This window comes from Lycium barbarum, chromosome 10 (genome assembly GCF_019175385.1).
Source record: "Lycium barbarum isolate Lr01 chromosome 10, ASM1917538v2, whole genome shotgun sequence".
Taxonomy (NCBI): Eukaryota; Viridiplantae; Streptophyta; class Magnoliopsida; order Solanales; family Solanaceae; genus Lycium; species Lycium barbarum.
Window position 1 is genome coordinate 9,188,031 of NC_083346.1, and position 23,111 is coordinate 9,211,141.

Consider the following 23,111-nt stretch of genomic DNA (forward strand, 5'->3'; position numbering starts at 1 on the left):
TTATTGGTGGACCGGTATATATGTGTGTTGGGACATTCTTTGGTCTATGTGAGGGCATAAGGATGAGAATTGAACAAAATAAAGTGACCGCCTAAAGTAGCGTTTGTGTGCACCATAATATGTTCGATAATGTAATGTCATTCATTGAAGCTTCATTGTTAGTCGTAGTGTTCTTGAGTTATGCATATTGTTTTAAAGTAGAAATTTGGGGTGGTCGTTTAAAGGAAAACATGCATGCCGGTAGTTCAGAGTCAAAACCAATGTAGACATTGTTATTCTATAATATCTAGGTGTTAGATTGAGTCATGGTTTTGTATGGCTTGCTTGAGGACAAGCAAATACTTTAAGTTGGGGGTGTTGATGTGGCGTGATTTTACGCCACAATCGATGCTTTTTAACTATAAGTTTTACTTGTTTTTAAGCAAGTCTATGTCATTTTACGTAGTTTTTGTCATGTTTCAGGTAATACGAGGTCCCTAGAGCCTAAGTGTGGAAAACAAGCAAAAAAGTTGCAAAACTGGAATTTACTGGAGGTTCTGGAAAATATCGTGGAAAAATACTCTGCGCGATCGCGCAGAGTACCCACGCGGGAAATGTACTCCACGCGATCGCGCTGGAATTTAACGCGATCGCGCCTACGCGCGTTGTTAATTCCACGCGATCGCACAGTATCGACACGCGATCGCGATGAAGGGAGCAGTGGAAGCTGACGTCATCCACGCGATCGCGCAGACACATGGCGCGATCGCGATGAAGGATTTTCGGCAATTTCGACCAGAACTCGGATTTTGACGATTTCTTCCATTCCAGTACATATAAATAGAAAATTAGGGCAAAACATGACACATCTTTGGCACAACACACAAGTTATTGGAGGCTAGGGTTCATCACCAACACCTTGGAAGAGAAGATTTGGAGACACCAATGAGAAATTCTTTACCCATTTCTTCTACTCTTGCTATGTATTGAATATTTATGTGTGTAGTATTTCATTTCAATACTTGAGTTTCGTTTATGGAAATATTCTTGATTAAAGTTTGGATTGAATCTCTTGTTTTGCTTATGTGTTGAATGATTTTATTCCTAATGAAGTGAGTTATTGTTTCTTTAATTAATCTCATTTTGAATGATTCTTAAGGGAGTAGCTAACCCTAAGACTTGCCCATTTATTTCGGTTTAAACTTGGAAGAGGCAAACTCGGGATTGGGAAAGATTAATTAACAAGAATTTGGGGCGTTAACCCTCATCTAATGGAAATCGACCTAGGAATAGGCGACACCACTTGTAGCCATATTCGGGTGTTCTTAATGCTCCTAATTGCTTTAGGGATATTCAATTAGGTAGTCTAGTTAGTCTTCGGAAGAAGCTAATTTAGAGTCATTATCCGAGGCTAAGTAATATAAACTCACCATTATTTGTAAATCATGAAGTACATTGGATCGTTACTTGAGCGTAGTTTCCCTTGTATCCATGCTTGTGGCCATTGATCATTTTACTTGCTTTCTAGGTTAGTTTACATTTTTGCATTAGTTATAATTCTCTCAAACAAAACCAAAACATTATCTATCGTTTGGCTTTAGCGTAGTTGGTGAAAATTCCTACTTTTCCTAATCGCCTACATATTGTTCTCTGTGGGATTCGACCCCGACTCATAGTTGGGTAAATTATATTTGCATACGACCGTGCCCATTCCAATTAATAGGGTGGATTTGGACGTTATCAAAAATGATCGCACAGTATCGACACGCGATCGCGATGAAGGGAGCAGTGGAAGCTGACGTCATCCACGCGATCGCGCAGACACATGGCGCGATCGCGATGAAGGATTTTCGGCAATTTCGACCAGAACTCGGATTTTGACGATTTCTTCCATTCCAGTACATATAAATAGAAAATTAGGGCAAAACATGAGACATCTTTGGCAGCTCCCACAAGTTGGAGGCTAGGGTTCCTACAAAAATGTTCTCTCTTCTTTTTAATCCTTGTTGATGGAAATCTCTTGGTGACAATTAAGATTGATACTCTTGTTGTGCTTATTTATTCATTTGCATTGTTCTTAATCAAGTAAGTTTTTGCTATTTTAATTATTCTTGTTCATGAATGTTTTCAAGGGATTAGCTAACCTTTGAACTCGCCCATTTACTTTGTTTGAAACTCGGAAGAAGAAAAACGGAGTTGGGATAGGATAATTAACATGAATTTGGGGCGTTAACCCTCATCTAATGGAAGTTGACCTAGGAATAGACAATACCACTTGTAGCCATATTCGGGTGTTCTTAATGCTCCTAATTTCTTGAGGGATCTTCAATTGGGTAGTCTAGTTAATCTTCGGAAGAAGTTAATTTAGAGTCATTATCCGAGGCTAAATAACATAAACTTGCTATTATTTACAATTCGTGAAATAGATTGGATCGTTACTTGAGAAGTAGTTTCCCTCCTTCCATTCTTGTTGCCATTGATCAATTTACTTGCTTTCTAGATTAGAATTTATATTTCCGTATTTTATCAAAACCTTATAAAAAACCACCATTGATGCGTTCGGGCATAGCTATTGTTAGTGATAATTCCTAATCTACTTAAATCACCTACATATTGTTCTCTGTGGGATTCGACCCCGACTCATAGTTGGGTAAATTATATTTGCATACGACCGTGCCCATTCTAATTAATAGGGTGGATTTGGACGTTATCAAAAATGGCGCCGTTGCCGGGGAACAATTGGTGTATTTTGGCTAATCTAGGAAATAAGCTAACTTGCTTTGATCCGAACCCGTAAATATTTGTGTTGTTGTTTTCTGTGTTTTATTTTATATATAAAAAAAAAAATGGCATCTTTCCATGAAAACTTGTTTAGTAATGACTTTTATTGTGAGCATGGCCAAATTGGTGAGTTCAAATTCATGATGGAGTGTCTACTAGGTGAGGGTAATGAAAACCAAAAAGCTTTTGAAGAGTACTTGGAAACTAGTCTCCAACTTGGTTTGATGAAAGAAGAAGAAAATCCTCCACGGGCAAATCATTATGAACTACCCAATGCTCAAGATAAAAGGGTAAATCATGAAGATGAGTTTATTGGGAATGCCAAAGAAAAAAATGAATGGGAGTCAACCATTGTTCTGAACAATATGGTTGGTGTTGACCCCAATCCGGGGGAAAAAGAGGATGTCATAGTTCAAAAAGTTCAAGAGCCTTATATTCTGCAATTTGAAAATTCAACAAGGCAAAATGACATTCCTCACTTGAAAGCCAAGAAGCATAAAATGAACAATATTTTACTTGGCGTGATCAGATATTTACCACCCCCCACTGCTCGTGGTCACAAACTTGATTCCAAGTTAGGTGCCCAATTCATAAGCTCCAAATGGTGAGAAAAGCGGTAAAGTTGGTATCCGTCGTGCCGCGACGTTAACTTAAGCGCTTGGTGGGAGGCAACCCATCGTTTTTTTTTTTTTATCATTTTATCATTTTTGAAATTTGATTTTTTTTTTAGAATTGTTTAGTTTATGATTTGTGACTAATCTGCAAAATTTCACAATTTTTGGAATTGTTTTGAATAGGTTGAGTTTTCAGAACAGCCACAAATCAGTAGCTGCTGGTTTCTGTAATTTGTTAGACTGGTTTCTGTGCTTATTTTCTGAATCTGGAAAAATTTGGGCGAATTTTACTCTTCGCGATCGCGCAAAGAACCCACGCGATCGCGGTAAAAAAAAAAAAAAAAAAAAGAGAAATTACTCTGCGCGATCGCGCCACATCACCACGCGATCGCGCAGAGGCGCGTTTTCAGTTTTCAAAACAGAGTAAAGAAAGGCAAAACGGTAGAAACCCATCATTTCCTTCACTTTTTCTCAAAAATTCTCTCAATTTTCTCTCAAATTCAACTTCAATTTTTAAGAAGAATTTTTCAACTTGCAACCACAAGGTATGTGATTCTTTCATTGTCTTGATCCTAGGGTTGTTTTTATCATCTTTCCATGTTAGAAATTGTGAAAGAAAAATTTTCTTCCACTTGTTTAAGCATGAATATATGATAAAATTGTTGAATTTCTTGTTATATAAATGGTTGTTTGTTGTTGAGTAATGTGAGTTGAGAGATGGGTGTTGATATGAAGAAAAAAATGGGGCAAAATACAAGCTTAAAATCGTTGAATCGAAGCCCCAAAAATCATGCACGCCACCTGTTTGTCAAAATGTTTCTGAGAATCTGAAAAGACTCTGCGCGATCGCGCTGAAAATAGACGCGATCGCGCTGAATAATTTCTGAAAAATTACGCGATCGCGTCATGTTGAACCGCGATCGCGGTGAACAAAATTCTCAAATTGGCGCGATCGCGCCTGGTTGCCACGCGATCGCGATTAAGAAAAAGTGGCAGTGCCCAAACAGAATGCTCGTTCAGAGCTGCTCAAAACTTGGGGGACAAATTTCCTTAACCCAACTCCTCATTATACATCATTGTAGGTGTTCATATGCATTGTGTTTGTTTTGTAGGTACTTAAACTTAAAAATGGCTTCATCATCCAGTGCTGCCCAAGTACCCTTGATTGAATATTATGACACCACCACCTTCCAGTCAGCAAAATGTTCGAAGCTGTATGATAGGCTGCTGGGAAAGAGCTTCATTGAAGAGAGGGGCTTTGTAACAGAAAATTTGGAAGAAAAGATGCCCGAGTTCTATGGAAGGTTGGTAACAAGCGGCTGGATACGCTTTGCAGATGAACCAATCAGGGCAAACCATACCCTTGTGCGGGAATTCTACGCAAATGCTGCAGAGGCAGACATTACACATAGGGCAATTGTCAAAGTCAGAGGTGTGGATGTCCTGTGCAATGCCTCAAGAATAAATGCCTATTACAATCTGCAGGATGGTGACAACAGCGAGATGACACAGATGTATGAACAACTGCGGCAACAATGGTTTGTGACCCACCTCCACGGTGGGGAGCAACCAAAGTGGCTGACAACAATGCAGAGAAAAATTGACTCTACAGAGTTCACTGCTGAGGCCAAAACTTGGCTTGATATTGTCGCATCCAGGGTGTTGCCTTCCAAACATGAGTCAGACGTGCCCATTGAGAGGGCCAAATTAATTTGTGCTGTGATGGAAGGGTTGCCTGTCGACGTGGGGAGGCTCATTATGCAAGAAATTCGGGAGGTGGTGCTTGAACGGACTAAGAGTCTATTCTTCCCGTCATTGATCACTTACCTGTGCTCCACTGATGGAGTGCCCACAAGGCCAGGTGACAAAGAAAAGGGGCCTGGGGGACCAATTCATCCTTTGAAAAAGAAAGGATCTGTTGCTATACAAAAGAAAAGGAAAATTGATATAGCAGGCTCGTCATTTGGGCAGTTTACATCTACTGCATCAGATTCTACTGGTGGGGCATCTGCTCCTCCTATGGCTATACCAATCCTACCACCAATACAAGAAGCAGCCAGGCCTTTCCAATATATCTCCACCCAGGTCCATGGGATGGACAATCGGCTTCAGCAGCTAGTGGCTAGTCTCCCTGCGGGCCCACATGGAGAAGGCACATCTACAGCTCCCTCTGTTCCTATTGGTCCAACATTAGCAGGTATTGTGGAGGACATGAAGCATATCAAAGAAAAGCAGGGAAAAATAGAGAGGAGGCAGAAAAAGGCAAGGGAGCACGCCAAGAAGCAAAGCAAATTCCTGAACAAAATGATGAGCATTCTGAGGAGTGTATGCGGCGCACAACATGAAGAGGAGGAAAATGAGGACGATTTTGTCCTGCCAGAGCCCAGCAGCTCCAGTTCAGAGGGTGAGCAGAGATGACCATAGCACGCAGTGCTAGGAGGTATGAAAAAAAAAAATCTGTGTTGATGTACTGCAGTGAGGACACTGCAAGTTTTTTAGTTAGGGGTAGGAACCTCCTCGGCTTTTCTTTGCCAGAGTTCTTTTCCTGAGGGGGGTTTTATTTTGTTGAAACTGGCATGTTTAGGATGTTACTTAGGTTGAATAGAGTAATTTTGTTTTATTTGGTACTACTTGGCAACTAATGGCATGTATTGTGTTTTGTTGAAATTTTTGGACCCCTCGAAAAGTTGAAAAATGCATACTTAGAACAGTTATTGTCTGACATGATTGATTCTTTATATGACATTGTGATTATTGGGGTGTTGTGTGTGATGAATTACTACTTAGGAAGTCACAAGTGTAAAAATTATTGTCCTTATGCCGATGTGTGTGTGAAGTGTTAGTTTGATTCTGTTTATGCATGTATAATCTAGAACTTGCCCGGTTGGTCTTGTTTGAAATGCGAAAGTTAGTTTGGTTGTGAAATGATCTTAGGCTTTCTTTGTTGAAATAGTCACTTTGCCTAAATAAGCCTTACCAAAAGTGTTAAATACCCTTAGTTTCCCTTTTGAGCCTTTTTGACCTTTTTCTTGGCTAGCAAATTATGAAACCTTACCCTTTGTGAAATTAATCCATCTTCGCACCCGTTCCCTCCTTGATGCTACTAGTTAGATGAGGCAAAATGCCTAAGTTGGGGGTGAATTAAATGTGGAGTACATGTTAAAAACATAAGTTGGGGGTGGTGGAGTTTGCTAGTGGAGATTCGATGTGGTAGTTGCGTATAAATATATATATATATATAATAAAAAATTAAAAAAAATAAAAAAACAGAAAATTGTAACGCAAAAAGAATTGTAAGTTGGTTAGAAGTAAAACCACATCGAGGTCGAAAACTGAAAGAAAATAAAGGGGTGGAAAGAAAAGAGGCGAATTAAGGTGACAAGATGTTGTAGTGTTCAAGGAGGGTGAGTCACTAATTTCCAAAAAGTATCCGACCCGTCCCTAAACCTACATTACAAGCCGAAACAAGTCCTAATGTGATCACAACCGAACGAGCCTAGGATGAAAACATAGAAAATAAGGGCAAGCCTATGGTATTTGCATGTGTAAATATGAATTGTCGTTGTGAGTGTGAGTGTCTTTCTCTTCTCTTTCGTCTTCGTCCCATTCTTGTCGTATATATGTGTGTTGGGACATTCTTTGGTCTATGTGAGGGCATAAGGATGAGAATTGAACAAAATAAAGTGACCGCCTAAAGTAGCGTTTGTGTGCACCATAATATGTTCGATAATGTAATGTCATTCATTGAAGCTTCATTGTTAGTCGTAGTGTTCTTGAGTTATGCATATTGTTTTAAAGTAGAAAGTTGGGGTGGTCGTTTAAAGGAAAACATGCATGCCGGTAGTTCAGAGTCAAAACCAATGTAGACATTGTTATTCTATAATATCTAGGTGTTAGATTGAGTCATGGTTTTGTATGGCTTGCTTGAGGACAAGCAAATACTTTAAGTTGGGGGTGTTGATGTGGCGTGATTTTACGCCACAATCGATGCTTTTTAACTATAAGTTTTACTTGTTTTTAAGCAAGTCTATGTCATTTTACGTAGTTTTTGTCATGTTTCAGGTAATACGAGGTCCCTAGAGCCTAAGTGTGGAAAACAAGCAAAAGAGTTGCAAAACTGGAATTTACTGGAGGTTCTGGAAAATATCGTGGAAAAATACTCTGCGCGATCGCGCAGAGTACCCACGCGGGAAATGTACTCCACGCGATCGCGCTGGAATTTAACGCGATCGCGCCTACGCGCGTTGTTAATTCCACGCGATCGCACAGTATCGACACGCGATCGCGATGAAGGGAGCAGTGGAAGCTGACGTCATCCACGCGATCGCGCAGACACATGGCGCGATCGCGATGAAGGATTTTCGGCAATTTCGACCAGAACTCGGATTTTGACGATTTCTTCCATTCCAGTACATATAAATAGAAAATTAGGGCAAAACATGAGACATCTTTGGCAGCTCCCACAAGTTGGAGGCTAGGGTTCCTACAAAAATGTTCTCTCTTCTTTTTAATCCTTGTTGATGGAAATCTCTTGGTGACAATTAAGATTGATACTCTTGTTGTGCTTATTTATTCATTTGCATTGTTCTTAATCAAGTAAGTTTTTGCTATTTTAATTATTCCTGTTCATGAATGTTTTCAAGGGATTAGCTAAGCTTTGAACTCGCCCATTTACTTTGTTTGAAACTCGGAAGAAGAAAAACGGAGTTGGGATAGGATAATTAACATGAATTTGGGCGTTAACCCTCATCTAATGGAAGTTGACCTAGGAATAGAAAATACCACTTGTAGCCATATTTGGGTGTTCTTAATGCTCCTAATTGCTTGAGGGATCTTCAATTGGGTAGTCTAGTTAATCTTCGGAAGAAGTTAATTTAGAGTCATTATCCGAGGCTAAATAACATAAACTTGCTATTATTTACAATTCGTGAAATAGATTGGATCGTTACTTGAGAAGTAGTTTCCCTCCTTCCATTCTTGTTGCCATTGATCAATTTACTTGCTTTCTAGATTAGAATTTATATTTCCGTATTTTATCAAAACCTTATAAAAAACCACCATTGATGCGTTCGGGCATAGCTATTGTTAGTGATAATTCCTAATCTGCTTAAATCACCTACATATTGTTCTCTGTGGGATTCGACCCCGACTCATAGTTGGGTAAATTATATTTGCATACGACCGTGCCCATTCTAATTAATAGGGTGGATTTGGACGTTATCAGTGCTACCTCCGGATCTAAGAATCATGGAAGACGTAATTGAAATATGCTTCTTCAGCGCCGTTATCGGACATTGCCAGCAGTCACTAATATACAAAACTACTCTTAGGTAATCACTATACCAAAAGAGGCTTTTAGTGGCAATATATTTTCCTTTTAACGGCAATAGTTATTGCCACAAAAACATTTACCAGCAATTGGTTAATGTCATTAGATCCAAGGTCGCTAAAGCCTTTAGCGACATTTATTGTTAGGGCTAAAGTTTGATATTACCGGTAATAATTGATTCTGGAATATAATTAGTGACAATTAAGTTATTGCCGCAAATTAATTGCCGCTAAAAGCATATTATGTTGTAGTGAATAAAGAAGAAGAAAATTGAAGAGTTTTGAAATCATATTGGTTGATCCACAGATATTAGTTTGATGCTATTGTCTTCATCAACATGCCACTCAAGAAAGATTTCTTCTCCAAAAATAACTTTCATGGAAGAAAAGGAGAGCAAAATCTAGGAGAGAACTGGCCATATTGGTAGTCCCTCATTGATTCTCTCCTTAATAACTTATTAATCTCACTATAATGATGATTAATGAAGCTAGAGATAAAGGAGGGGTTTTAATATATAGCTAGGTTTTAGAAACGTTTATTCTGAGAAAAGGAGTTAAGAAGAAAAATTATTAGAGAAAATTAAATAGGCAAAAGATGAAAAGTTCTTGTAGGTTTCCCTTTCAGAGAATTGTTTTTGTCTAAGCACAATACAACTGTATATTTGCTGGAGCTAGCCTGCTAATTAGAGAGCCTTAAATAAGGTTTGCTTATTTGTTATCGATAGGATATTAACTTTTGTGAAATTGAATATTATATATTTCTTTTAAGATGGCCATTAACGATACTTACGATGAAGGATTATTTAGTAAAGTAAATTAAAAAGAAGACAAGCTAAGCTAGTAGATTGTGAATGTTATAACGCCATCCAAGATTCATCATTATAATTCTCTTTTCTCGTAATCGTCTCTTCCACGTAACTGTAGTAACCCCGACAAATCAGTCGCAGAATTCTTAAATAGGAAAAAAGAAAAAATGAACGACATTGGCAACATTGGAGATTTACCATATAAAACGCTTTATTATGAGTTTAACTTTTATATTAACAGTGTAAAATATTGTTTACACCATTAAATCATCTGAGAATAATTACAAATAAGACAGATAAAATATAACGAAAATATACTGCTACAATTATTTTATTAGCAAATGTACCTATTTGTGTGAATTAGCGTGAAAAATATTCAAAGTATATCTCTTCAATGAAACACAAAAATGAATGCATAGCGACATTTGTGATGACTTTCTGAATGAACATTATATTGTTTGGTTTGTCATAATAAACGATGATGTATTTGAAAGTCTAACTAGCTAATGATGTTTTTCTTCTTTGTTCAAAATCTCGCATCTTGTGTGGAACCTCTCACACCTTCAACTGAAGTTGAGTTGTTCGAGCTTATTGTTAGCTCCTCAAGTACAACTCTAAGAGCTAACAACAAGCTCGAACAATTCAATTAATTGATTTTCTTGCACGTTTTAATATAACTTTTAAGTCTCAAAACACCATTGTCTCTGTCGCAACGAAATCCTGTCAAATTTAAAATAAAATAAAAAAAGAGAGTAAATAGCGTGATTAATCTTCCACGTCCTTTTGGTCCGTCCATAAGTTTCGTTAAATTGGTAATGGATAACTTTTGTGACGTTCTGCTACGAAATTGCTCAAGTTAAATGATGTGTGACTAAAAAAATGTCGCCAGTGAGGTTTAGTTATTTGCCTGCCTAAAGTTTTAGCGTTGGGTGCGTAATGTTTTATACATATGTTGTCATGATTTGTTATTTTTGTACATTTAAGATCTATGATTTTAATTTTTGAGCGTCCAAAAGAAAGGTGTATCTCTCAAAATCTGCAAGATAAATATACTGTCATTGTATTCTAAGAAGGCATTAATCAAAGTAGACACCTAAGATTCTTTTACTTTGAAATGTAAGTGATCGTGAAAATGATCTCTTATGACTAGTTTTCCTTAATTTCAACTACCGAACTCGTTTACGAATATCTCCAAGATTCCCAGTGACACTCTGCCCCTTTAAATTAAAGAAATTAAAGAAAAATACGCCTCCAAGGAACCTCCAAAAGTTATTGTTTTTGATCCCCATAATCGAGTTAAATTAATTATGTATCTCTTTTGATAGTTGCCAACAATTACTTAAGCTTATGATCCAAAATATAAGCAAGGAATTAAATTATATGTTCAAGTAAATACATGCCTGGGAATCTGGATATGAGAAGCAAGATTTCCCTCCCAAGAACACGAAAATCAATGGGTACAGATCAGACACAACTAGGATGCAAGAAAGGATTTTCCTTGAACAATTTTGTATAAGCTCAAAATTGTTTTGGTACAAAAATTTTACATCTCTCCGCGAGACGAGAATAGACACCATTACTATCAATCTTGTAAAGATTGAGCACTGATCTTGTACATTTTTTTTGTTGAACAACTGTCTACAAGCCACAGGATTGTTTTGGTACAGGCCTATTACATCTCACCCTGAGATATACCGGCGCTATTGCTACATCCTTGAAAGATTTAACAAATGAACAGAAAAAGGAAAAAAAAAAAAAACCTTTACATTTACATACAAGAAGAAAATCTAGTAGCTATGGCCAGCAAAAAAGAACAGCACCATCACTAGGTCGTATGATGAACTTGTTGTATGACTGCACATCCTTTTAATGATCATCGCCCCGTTTATGACATATTCCTCTGAACTGCAGTTTAGTATAGCAAGCATTTCAATTGGGACAACAACAGTTTCCACTATGTTGAGATTTGCGAACTTCCTTCTGTTTCAAGATTTGGTTTTTCACTACTGTAGAACCTTTCTCCACTAGACTTGGTACATCCAGTATCTGTACGCAAAATTTGAGCGGTTAGCAAACAGGGGCGAATCTATATATAAAATGGGTCACGTCTAATATTAACTGAAGGAATACATGGTCAAACGAAATCAAGTGGAGCACTGGGTTTAATCCCTTATGGTTGTAGGACGAAGCCTACTAAATGCATTTTTGTGTTTTATTTTTTAAAAAATTCTAAGGTGAACTTATCCTCTTGAAATACTGGATTCGCCTCTGTTAGCAAACATCTTCTGCAGCACAAGTGTACAGACTCAAGGTGCAAGAACTAGCTCGCGGAGTTGAAGAAACTTGTGTGTTTTAATAACGAAAAATGCAATACGGAAATACAGAAAGTACTTCCCTGGCTGGATTCAGGACCGAATCCATGTATACTATACTTTGAGACGCATGACAGATTCTTTTTATTTCGTGTCTTTTGATCAGGTAAAGAGAGTTGATTTCTCATATGGTCACTCAACTAGTAGTTATCATCTCAGAAAGTCACCTATTCCATATTCCTTCAACAAAGAAAGTGACTTTCTGAGAAAATAACTATTAGTTGAGTGATCATCTGAGAAATCAACCCAGCAAAGAGATGCATGACAAATAAAAATACGTATGGCCCACACAAAGCTGGGATACGGCTGTGGTTACTCCTTCGGAAACTAGGTTTGTTTTGGAATGTAATTTTGAGAAAACTGTGTATTTGGAGTACCTTTAGGTAAGATGTTTTTAGAGAACATCTGTGTTAATTTTGGTGAATCGTATCTTCGGGTTCTTTTTTCTTCTCTCGAGAAGCTTTTAGTTTGATATCCAGAAAACAAAACACAGTTCATGACTCAAGACAGTTGAGATCAAACTTCAATGGGACTTCACAATTTCAATGTGTACGATACCCTCGTTAATTTCAGCAAATTTGTTCAACAAATAATCAACAGGCATTGAGTAGAAAGCATTTACCCTATCCAACACAGGATGGTTTGATTTTAACATTTATATACTACATTGAGAGTTCATTGATAGTATGCATTTTTTGCAAAATAAGCAAAAGAGTATATAGATCCATATTAGAGTAGGTATCTAGCTGCATTTGTTAAGCAATATATTGCAACCAACTTTTAAGGGTAGCCGACAAATGAGGGATAAATTATCCACAAGGGTATGGTTTTCTAAGAAGATATTAACTATCTTTGTTAGCCCCTTTTTGTTTAACTCTTACCTGTGTATGTCTAATTGGCAAACCAAACGTCTATACACATGACCACAAGAAACTACGACCAACTATATCTTAAACCATAGAGGAGAAAGAGCTTTCGGAAAGTACCTTCAGTGTGAGATCCTTAAAACACAGCTGCACATTTTCTCTTGTCCTGGCACTACATTCAAGAAATAAACAATTGTGCTCCTTCGCAAATGCCAGGCCTTCTTCTCTAGTTACCGCCCTTTCGCTATCCTGGAAGTAGCCTATGTCAGTAACACGAGCATATTCATTGTAATTGAGCTTGAGTTTCGTATTTTCCGCATAATTTCAAGATGAGAATATTTGATGAGCATGATTGATGGACAGAAATTATTAGAAGATCAAAGTGGCTTTCGCAATATTTCTGGCTGTCAAAAGCAAAGAGGGAAATGCTTCCAACTTAAAAAAAAAAATTGATAGATTTATCTAAGTGAATGAGTAGATTAGGTTCACGGACAGTGACTCGAAAATAATCATCAATCCTTCCGGATGAATATTGGAGATATGCAGGATTTCACTCTTTTAGTAACTCTTTGCCAAGTCATAAATACGACTTTTTTCAAATACAAATGAACCACCAATTTTCACATCTTGCTCCTCATCCAAGGTAAATTCAAACAAAATGAATGGATTAACTAACATTCGACTTCATTATGATATAAAAGGTAAAAGGATGAGCCACACTCACCCTATCAACTTTGTTCCCAACTAGCATCTTGATACACTCGGGATTTGTGAAGTAAGACTTTATATCCTTCGCCCATGTTTCTGATAAGTTCGTAAAGGTCTCTCGCCTTGTTACATCGTACACTAAGATTGAAAAAGATCAAAATCAGTCATCATAATAGCAAGCAACTAGCACCTCCTCAATTTCTATTGCAATTCTGTTTCCTTACAGACGACAAAAATAATTGGGAAGTACCTGATCAACTTGAAGATATTTACGTATAGCCACTGAAAGAACAATTTTAGAAAGAGCTCCGATAAGCCTGATGGATTACATTACCTAGTATTATTCCGTGAGCCCCTCTATAATAAGAGCTTGTTAATGCCCCAAACCTCTCTTGTCCAGCTGCAGAGAGATAACAGATGCTCAAAACCCTTACTTGAAATTGCATAAAAGAGGAGATGGGGAAACAAAAGGCTTTTACGAAGTATAAGTTGAGTAATATGGTGTTAATGTCGGTGCAATTTTAGGAAGAATGTGCCTTCCAATACTGCTTTTACTGAAAAGATCTTTTTTTTATTTTACTTTCACAAGGTGATTTAGCTACCCAAACAAGGTAGCATGAAATCAAAATTCTGGTCTATTACCTGTATCCCAAATTGTTAATTTCAACCTCTTGCCGCCAACCGTTAGCATCCTGATTTTGAAGTCCACACCTTAACATTTCAAATAAAACGTGAGAGTTCTGCTTTCTCCATTCCTTTAGCTAATTAAAGTAATCAATTGAAAGGCCTTTATCCATTTCAATGAGGAAAAACCTTAATATGTCCATTCACTTTCTTCATGTCTCACTATTGTAATGAACTAATATCCAAAGCACAAGGCCGAGTAAAAGAAAAAAAAATTGCAGTTAGCTTCGAAGGCAACTAAGGAGCATGTACTTAAGAAAATATCACTCTTTCAACCAGAATAAAAAGCCATTAGGTGCTTTAATTGAAAAAGAATTCTCCTATTGTTACTGAAAACTATTGTAGAACACTCCGATTCTGGAGGGCGAAAAAACGAGATAATGCTATCTTGGAATATCATGTAGCATATTCGAACTATGTTTAGGAGATCAAAGGAAATATCAACTTCTTAAAAAGAAAGAACGTGAAAAGGGGAGATTATGTGCCATATGAATCATGATAAAGTTTGCATGCTCACATCAAATATGGGGAAAAAAACCATTGCAATTTGCACACAAGAACTTATTAGAGATATTGCACAATATGAGCTATTAGCGCATTAGGCAACCAAAACGCAGGGGTTGATAACTTAATACAGAACAAGGTAAGAGTGGTAGCGGAGTTTAGAAAGCTGCTGCTTCATAGGCAACCACAACGCAGTGGTTAATAACTTAATATTCTCATTTCAATCTCCTCAGACTGTCAGCTTTCAATGACCAAAAAGACAATGGTTGTAAAATTTTGTCCGCGTAATGATGTAAACTTTTATGGGGCTCAACATGGATAAAAATCACTACAACCTTTAGATGATTACGTAAAGAGTTTCAAGTTGTCTAATCCTTGTATAGATGAAATTTTGATCCAGTTCTAGTTTAAAGAATCCAAGGTAAAGAGCAAATTCTAATTTGAAATTTCACTTGCCTCCAGCAGAACATTCTTCCCTGAACCCGACCTTGGGGGATTCTATTAAACTTTGGTGCAACTGATTCTCTCAGTAAACACTAGATCTATGTATTTAAGTTCCACCTTACACAAATTCAACTATTTCCATTTCATAGGATTCTCCTACTACCCTCCTTCATTCTTTCTACAGAAAAATGCTAGTATTACTAGTCTATACCATCACTCATCAAATCCTAGTAGAGAAAGGCAAAGAAATTAAGTGCATCGCAAGTGCAACAAATACATACTTATTCTTTTCCCATAAGCAAGCAATCACATCAATTTCCAGAGATAGTGCCTCTTGTTCATTTCCTTTTTTGTTGCACCCCCTTAAGAAAAGACATTAATTATCTCTCCATTAAATGTTTCACTTAACTAACACACTAGTTGGAGCAGTAAGGATATATTTGGAAAAAAGGTAACAATACCACCTTTACTCTAAAAGGTCAAATATTTAAAAACCAAACAAATCTGCCAAAACAAATAATATTTGGGACCAAAAAGAGTAGTAACCAATAATACAGGTCAGTTCCCAGGGTAGTAACCTGAAGAACACCATACCAGACACAAGTACAATCAACCTCAGCCACACAACCCCAAAACATAGAAAGCACAATCACAACATATATCCAACAAAGATCAAAACTTTCAAGAAAACAACAACCAAAAAAAAAAAAAAAAAAAGGACCCCATCAACAAGAACAATCAGTGGCACAAAAACTCAATCATAATAAATCATAAAAGGGTGTTTAATTTTTACACCAACAGTGAGAAAAAAAACTCAGGCATAATGAATAGAGACCAGCTTGATTTCTCAGATGGTCACTCAACTAATAGTTATTATCTCAAAAAGTCATCCGTCGTTTTCTTGATTCCAATCTTTTTAACAAAGAAAGTAACTTTCTAAAATAATAACTATTACTAAAATTAACTCATAAAGATTATAAAAGGGTGTTTAATTCTATACCAACAGTAGGGGAAAAAACTCAGGCATAATGAATAAAGAGTAGCTTGATTTTCCATATGGTCACTCAACTAATAGTTATTATCTCAAAAAGTAATCCGTGTTTTCTTGATTCCAATTTTTTTATCAAAGAAAGTAACTTTTGAGATAATAACTATTATTAATATAAACTCATTAAGATTATAAAAGGGTGTTTAATTTTTATTACCAACAGTTGGAGAAAGGTCTTGAGGAGGATACTGATGAGAAATAAAACTGAGAAGAAGACTACTTTTTCCAACACCAGAATCTCCAACAAGTAGAATCTTGAATGAATAATCATAACTACTGCTAAATCCAACGTTGTTATTCTTCCTCGTATCCATCATCAACATACCTTAAAAACACACTAATTTTAAGTCCACATACTTCTTTAGCTCTGCTTCTAAAACAACAAAAAAAAAAAAAAAAGAGAGAGAGAGAGAGAGAGAAATCTCTCTTCTTCTTTTTTTCTAATATCTCACTCTCAAACTCAAAGTTTCGTTGAAAACAAGGAAGAAAACCAAATAAAACTTTTTTAATATAAAAGAACAGTAGATACTGAAATTTTGAATTTAAAACAAAAAAAGAAATTGGGATTTTGATGAAAGTATAAAAGGAGAATGAAACAGTGTGTGGAGAGAGGTTTTTGGAGTTGGCGGGTGAAATAGTAAACTCTTTTCCAATTTACATGTTACGGTTGGAATTTTAAGAGTCAAAACTTATTAATTTTAATTACATAATTAAATAAAAAATTACATATTTAAAAATTACATAAAAAAATTTACACGTGCCAGCACAAGGAAATATATAAGACAAATGTTGTCTTATCATAGGGACATTTGTGACGAAGGTTTGTACACGTGCCAGCACCAGAAGAAGCTGATCTCATTTAAGGGACTCACTATGTCGTACTTTCACGCGCCTGCTTGATCTATTATATTTCTCGTTTTGTCTTCTTGTGTTTGAAATTATTCAGGTTTCGTGTTTTCATAGGCAATATGTACATATTTAAAACATTTTTAGTTTAGTTTAGAGTAAATATGGATTTGTGACCTAATCTTTCCAAAAAGATAGTAGTATTTGTGTAACATCATTTGACTAACGATGGTGTTTAAATTACTAATTAGATTGACTTGAGAATTTATATAAATGATAAGGTGAAATATAAAAAGAATTGTTGAAATTTCGTGTGTCAACCATACGGAGTAACGTTGAATTTCTTGAAATGTTTCAAATGAAAAATAATAATTTATTTAAAATGATTATAAAACTTTCATGTAGTTACTAACTTTATGATAGAACTTCCCGTTAATTGTTTGAAACATTAGAGAAAAAGAATTACAAATTTCTAGCGTATGAACAACAAAATCTGACAATAAGAGATGATAAAGACGACAAATAAAGTATAATCTATAAACTCTTAGTCATTCAATTACTTTTGATTTACATGAAATTTTCTATGTAATCTTAACTAGTAAATCAGATTAGGAAATGGTTGAACTCTGTCAAAAGTACGTTGATATAAAGTGAGAAATAAAAATTATTAAATTGAATTACGAAACATGATAACGAATTCTCTGGGCACGGCTTACTATAAAAAAAAATACGTAGTTAGCACAAGATCTCATAATCTGTTTATGTAATTTAGAAAGTATTTCAGGTTAATCATCATCAGGAAAATTTATTTGTCAAACCAACCCCAACAGTTTCTCTTTTCCTAATCACGTTGACTATTTTTAGTTAACCAAAAAAAGTATTATTCCCTCTGTACATTTTTACTTATCCACTATTCTAAAAATAAATGTTAACTTTTATTTGTTACTTTTAGCATATCAAGAGTAGACAATTTTTTTTGCTGTTTTACTCATGGTATTAATTATTCATCTCAAATCATCTTTCAAATTTATTAAAAACGTGCATCAATTAATATGAATATCATGATAAATTTAGCACTTTATTTTTTATTTCTTAAAAGATGCGCAAAATTCACAATCAATAAGTAAAAATTAACTGAGAGAGAAGTTGTCTCGTTGGGTTAATAGTTGGTCGAGATGGTGTCTTCAAAATCTTTCGTTGAGTCCAGAACCAAAATGCCCCAAAAACAAACATTTTGAACCAAAATACCCCAACAACAAAAAAAAGATACCAAAGTACCTTTAGCGCAGTATTTTACTGCGCTATAGCACTTCACGGAGACGGAGCCGTTAAGTGCTATAACGCAGTAAAATACTGCGCTATCCAAAACTTTCTCTCACCTATAACGCAGTATTTTACTGCGTTATAGGACTCCGCCATTTTCACTAACATCACATTTTCACTCCTCTTTACGTAGTTTATCTTTTTTACGTAATTTAGTCGTATATTAATCATGCTTTGAGATTCCGGAACTTCAATATTTTATATAGAACTCTAGTTATATTTGTACAATTAATAAAACAGGCTCAACACATCAAGAATACGCAATACTTTGGATTGTCATTTTAGTGGTTGAAAAGTGCTCGAAGTCCTTTTTTGTTTGAAGACTTGCAGTCATTAGCTTTAAGTTATTTATCTTTTAGGGTTTCCTCTTAGTTTTAAATTAATGCTTAACTTTATTTCGAATGTGTCACATTTTTTTTTATTATCAATTTAGGATGTGAAACTATAAACAATAATAAAGACTAAGATAATATTTATAAATGTGCAAAAAATAGATAATATTTACGATAAATTGTACAACACTAATGTATGTACACTATCGAGGATGGGTCCCACATGTAGTATGTCGGAGACTATCCCTAGGCCTAAGGCTCATACCATCCCCACCGCCCTCGCCATCGTCTCCATCGCCCTTTTTCCTCTTAATAACCGGGCGCTCCAAGCCATGATCATCTCCTCTTCCCCTAGCTCTTGCGCCCTTAACTAGAACGTGCTTCTTCTTGGGATCTGTTCCCGCTGGCACGCTTAGAACCTCAGGCTGAGCTGGGTTTGGAAACTCGACCTCTTCCTCGTCGGGAGTCGCCACCGCAGGCGCCGAAGGATGAACCTGAAAAGTATATAAATATTAGTGCCATTTTTTATTTATATTGACTACATTAACGTTATTTATTTAATCAAACTTGTGTGTCAACGGGCGCTCTTGAGTAGGCTCCTGAGATGGGTCTGTAGGCTCCTGAGATGGGTGTGGTGGTGAATATGAGGTAGTCTCCTGGACGACATGCTGTTCGAAGTCCAAGTAAAGGTTATAAAAATTAAATAAATATTTACCTTATATTGAATAAAATTAGTTTTAAGTAAAAACTTACATGCACCTCGGTAGTCTCATGAGAAGACACCTCTGCCTCGGCAGGCTGATGAGAATGCTCCGGAATGGGCAGCTCCTGTGGACCCACTGGCGCCGAATCCTAAAATATGAAAAAATGAAATAATAAGTACTTTTAATGATCAAATATGTATATTAAATATTGACCTTATATTGAATAAAACTAATTTTAATTAAAAGCTTACATGTGGCTCGACAGTCACATGGGAAGACATCGCTGGCTCGGCACGCCCATGAGAAAATGCCTGAGTGGGTGGCTCTGATGGACCCGCTGGCGCCGAATCCTAAAATATAAAACAGTACTAAATAATGAGTAACATATATATATTTAAAATAAATAATTTAAATGAACAAATAAGTATTTTAAATACTAACCGGGATCAAAAACTCATCGAAGTCAAGAATCCGGGCTCCCTCTAAATTCCTCACAGGCCGTTCATCAGCTAATGAAGCGCGTAACGCCGCCCAATCAACGTTATCACGCTCCTCTATGTATGCATCCTGGCTCGGCTGTGATGAACACCCGGGTATCTCAGCAAGTAAGAGCGCCGGCGTAAACGTAGGTGAGTCCCCAGGTGAGCTGCCACCGACCTGGAAGGGCTGCGGATGGACTAGACCGTGAACACCCTCTGGAATGGGATCGGCCTCATCCGCCTCATCTACCAGATGGTGTCCTCCACCACCAAGTCCTCTAGCAGCAGCGCCGCGTCCTCTACGCGCACGGCGTCCTCCGGCAGCACGGCGTCCTCTGCCAGCACGGCCTCCTCCTCTGGGAGCACCCGGTGCTGCCTGATACTCAACCTCCGGAACAGGCTCCGTCATGCGCCTAATCTCGCCTGCCTGCCGGATACCATCCTCGGAAATCCTAACCATCTCCGCGGCAAGCCCAGGGTAAGGCATATGCTCTAACCCCAAGATGCGTAAACGTTGTACGGCCACCAGCTGCATTTGTGTTTAACAGAAACAAAAAAAGTTTATTTTTAAAACGTAACAATTAATGAAATTAGATAAATCTAAATACGATAAACTTACCAATGCCTCGTACTGCCCCGCGAGTGCTGAGTATCCTACATCCCTAGGGAGACGCAGAGCTGGGTTGCCGATCAATCGGCGTGTGATCTGATGATATCAGCGCATGTACTGTTCAATGGGAGTCAAATGGCCGACCACCGCTAAAGTTCCCAACCTGTTCTCCCAACGGTGGAGCTTGACATCCATAAAAGCCAAAAAATCGTCATCAACGGCAGCCCGATCGTCCCGCTGGTAGTGTCGGAGCTCATGACGGACATCAGGGGGTATACTCTGTGTATGCCCAAACTGTCGTAAGACACGCTCGGGCATGTGATCCTCTACGATGTCCAGGTGTATCAATGGACACCGCAACCTCCAAACCCCCTGACCTGCCCTACAGAAGGGGGGCAAACCATCTATTATAGTAGCGTACGGCGTCCATATAAATAGTTGCATAACATATAAATACAAATCAGTGATCACCAAGTAGAAAAGACGTTTAATTAAATTATTAATGTAAATTTAAATAGTTTTACCGCATCGTCCGTCATGTGATCAAGCTGGTCCCGGAATGGAAGAATATTGTGGTGCGTATCGACATCCCGGTCAAAACCCGCTGTCCACCTCCTCGCATAAGGCATGTCAATCTCGAGGTGATGCCTAGGTACGGGCTGAAAAGGCAGCATCATCTCCCACGCCCATAACTGTAAGCGATATTAGAAAATACGATTTTTTTAGTCGTCCTTTCAAGAGGTTTGTTGACATTAAAGGAACGCACACTTAAAATATTACCTGGAGAAGAGCAAAAAATACACACACATCTCTGACAGCACCAATAGACGCTCGGCACAGGCATCTGTAAAGATACGCCAAAACAGCACTGCCCCAGTTGTAGTCTCCCAAGCGGTCCAGATGCTCCAAGAAAACCAAGTAACGTAAACTGACAAAGGCACCCGATGAATTCGGGAACAAGATGCCCCCGAATATAATAAGCAGGTACAAACGGGCATGACAATCAACATCGTCCTGCGGGGTGCCGTCGTCAACCGGATCCAGACCCTCCAAATAAGTTCAGAGTGCACTAAGCTGAACCCGATTCTGTCCCGAGATCTGGGCCGCGGCATCAGGCACGAAGTGGGTGAGCCTAGTCAACTCTGTCACCCATGTCCTACCAGGAGGAGGCTCATACCGAGTGTAAAGTGGCTCTCCATCTACCCGCAATCCAAAGAGGACCTCCACATCCTGAAGCGTAATCGTGGCCTCACCAGTGCGAAGATGGAAGGTATGTGTCTCTGGCCTCCACCGCTCAACCATGGCCGTGATGAGCGCCCAATCATGTTGTACCCGACCAACGGACACGCAACAGTAGATGCCGCCCCGAAACAATATCTCCAACACGTGAGGGTGTGGGGGGTGCTCGCGTAAAAAAGCCCACGCTCTCTGCAGCCTACGGGGACGGGGCCTAGTAGATATCCCTATAGTACCGGCCCATAATAACTCTGACCTATGATTGTTTTGCAAAGACAATACTGATCTATCAGCGGGCCCTGGGTGAACAGCGGGCCCTGGGTGAACAGCGAGCCCCGGGTGATCATCGGGCCCCGGGTGAGCATCGGGCGCCGGGGGAACATCGGGCCCAGGGGAACATTCGGATCCATGAAAAAGTCTGATATGTACAAACTAAATTAGTCATTATTCTTGAAATGAAAGATAAATTATATTAACTAATCGAAATTCAGCAGTAATATTTATTTGGAACTCTATTTTGAATATGTGATATATTTTTAGTTGACCAAATAGCCAACACAACTACGATAAAATTAAACTAAAAGAGTATATTCGTCGACCACATATTTTCCTATAAACTTTACATTTTTTTTCGTTAGCTTATGTATTTATGAAAAGAAGAACTTTAACTATTCTTTTTAAGATAATCTTTTTTTATTTAACATATTTATTCACGCTTTTAAAATTATATAGATTAACATTTCATAATCGTTTACAACTTGTTTGGATGGTTGTTACTTATTGTATTATATTATGTTGTTAATTTAAATAAAATGTTTGCTTTGATTGCTACTTTAATTTTATTGTTATGTAACGACGAAAGGTTCTATTTTATGTAACCACTGATTTGGTCCTATACAATACAACACAATACGATAAATGTCAAAACAATACATAATAATCATCCAAACAAAGTGTTAACAACATAATAATTCATTACCAATCAACTTCTTTCAATTCATAAAGAATGTTTAACAAATACTCAATTAACAAAATAATAATTCATTAACAATTCATAAATAATTAACCAAATTAACAACTCATAAACATATAACAAATTAACAATTCATAAATAATTAACCAAATTAACAACTCATAAACATATAACAAATTAACAATTCATAAACATTAAACAAACTAACAATTCATAAACATTTAACAAATAATGAATTAAAAAAAAAAAAGGAACAGTGGCTGAGGCCACTGCCCAACCCGATCAACCCAAAAAAAAAAACGAAATTTATGCATTTTATTTGGAAATTAACAACGATTAAATGTTAAACATGCATGCAATATAATGTATATAACAAAATAATAACAAAAGTTCATAGTAGAAAACCTTAATCGAAGATTTTTTGTAGAGTTATTTTAATCGAGTTGTACGCCGCTTTTTCTCAAAATTCGAACT

At 37.2% G+C, this 23,111-nt stretch overlaps 2 protein-coding genes across 2 annotated transcripts in view; both read right to left on the minus strand.

Moving 5' to 3' along the window:
- Positions 1-8,839, minus strand: part of LOC132612691 (monocopper oxidase-like protein SKU5) — a 24,140-nt gene extending 15,301 nt beyond the window's left edge. The window contains exon 1 of the mRNA XM_060326801.1: positions 8,787-8,839. Within this exon, the coding sequence (XP_060182784.1) occupies positions 8,787-8,839 (53 nt within the window). The remainder of the gene's footprint in view (positions 1-8,786) is intronic.
- A 2,149-nt stretch (positions 8,840-10,988) lies between these two features.
- On the minus strand, positions 10,989-16,725 carry LOC132614176 (ras-related protein RABC2a-like). Its single transcript, XM_060328560.1, has 6 exons — positions 16,292-16,725; positions 14,097-14,165; positions 13,789-13,854; positions 13,471-13,592; positions 12,867-12,995; positions 10,989-11,554 (listed from the first exon to the last, which is right to left on the minus strand). The coding sequence occupies exons 1-6, from the start codon at positions 16,455-16,457 to the stop codon at positions 11,438-11,440; spliced, it is 669 nt and encodes a 222-aa protein (XP_060184543.1). The 5' UTR covers positions 16,458-16,725; the 3' UTR covers positions 10,989-11,437.
- Positions 16,726-23,111: the final 6,386 nt, after the last annotated feature.

Bases quoted from the DNA above. Each gene is read 5' to 3' on its own strand.
- LOC132614176 (XM_060328560.1), bottom strand. From the start codon at position 16,457: ATGTTGATGATGGATACGAGGAAGAATAACAACGTTGGATTTAGCAGT. The intron at 14,166-16,291 runs GTAATAAAAATT...TGAAATGTTAAG, and splicing joins AGACCTTTCTCCAACTGTTG to GTGTGGACTTCAAAATCAGG. The intron at 13,855-14,096 runs GTAATAGACCAG...ATCTCTCTGCAG, and splicing joins ATTAACAATTTGGGATACAG to CTGGACAAGAGAGGTTTGGG.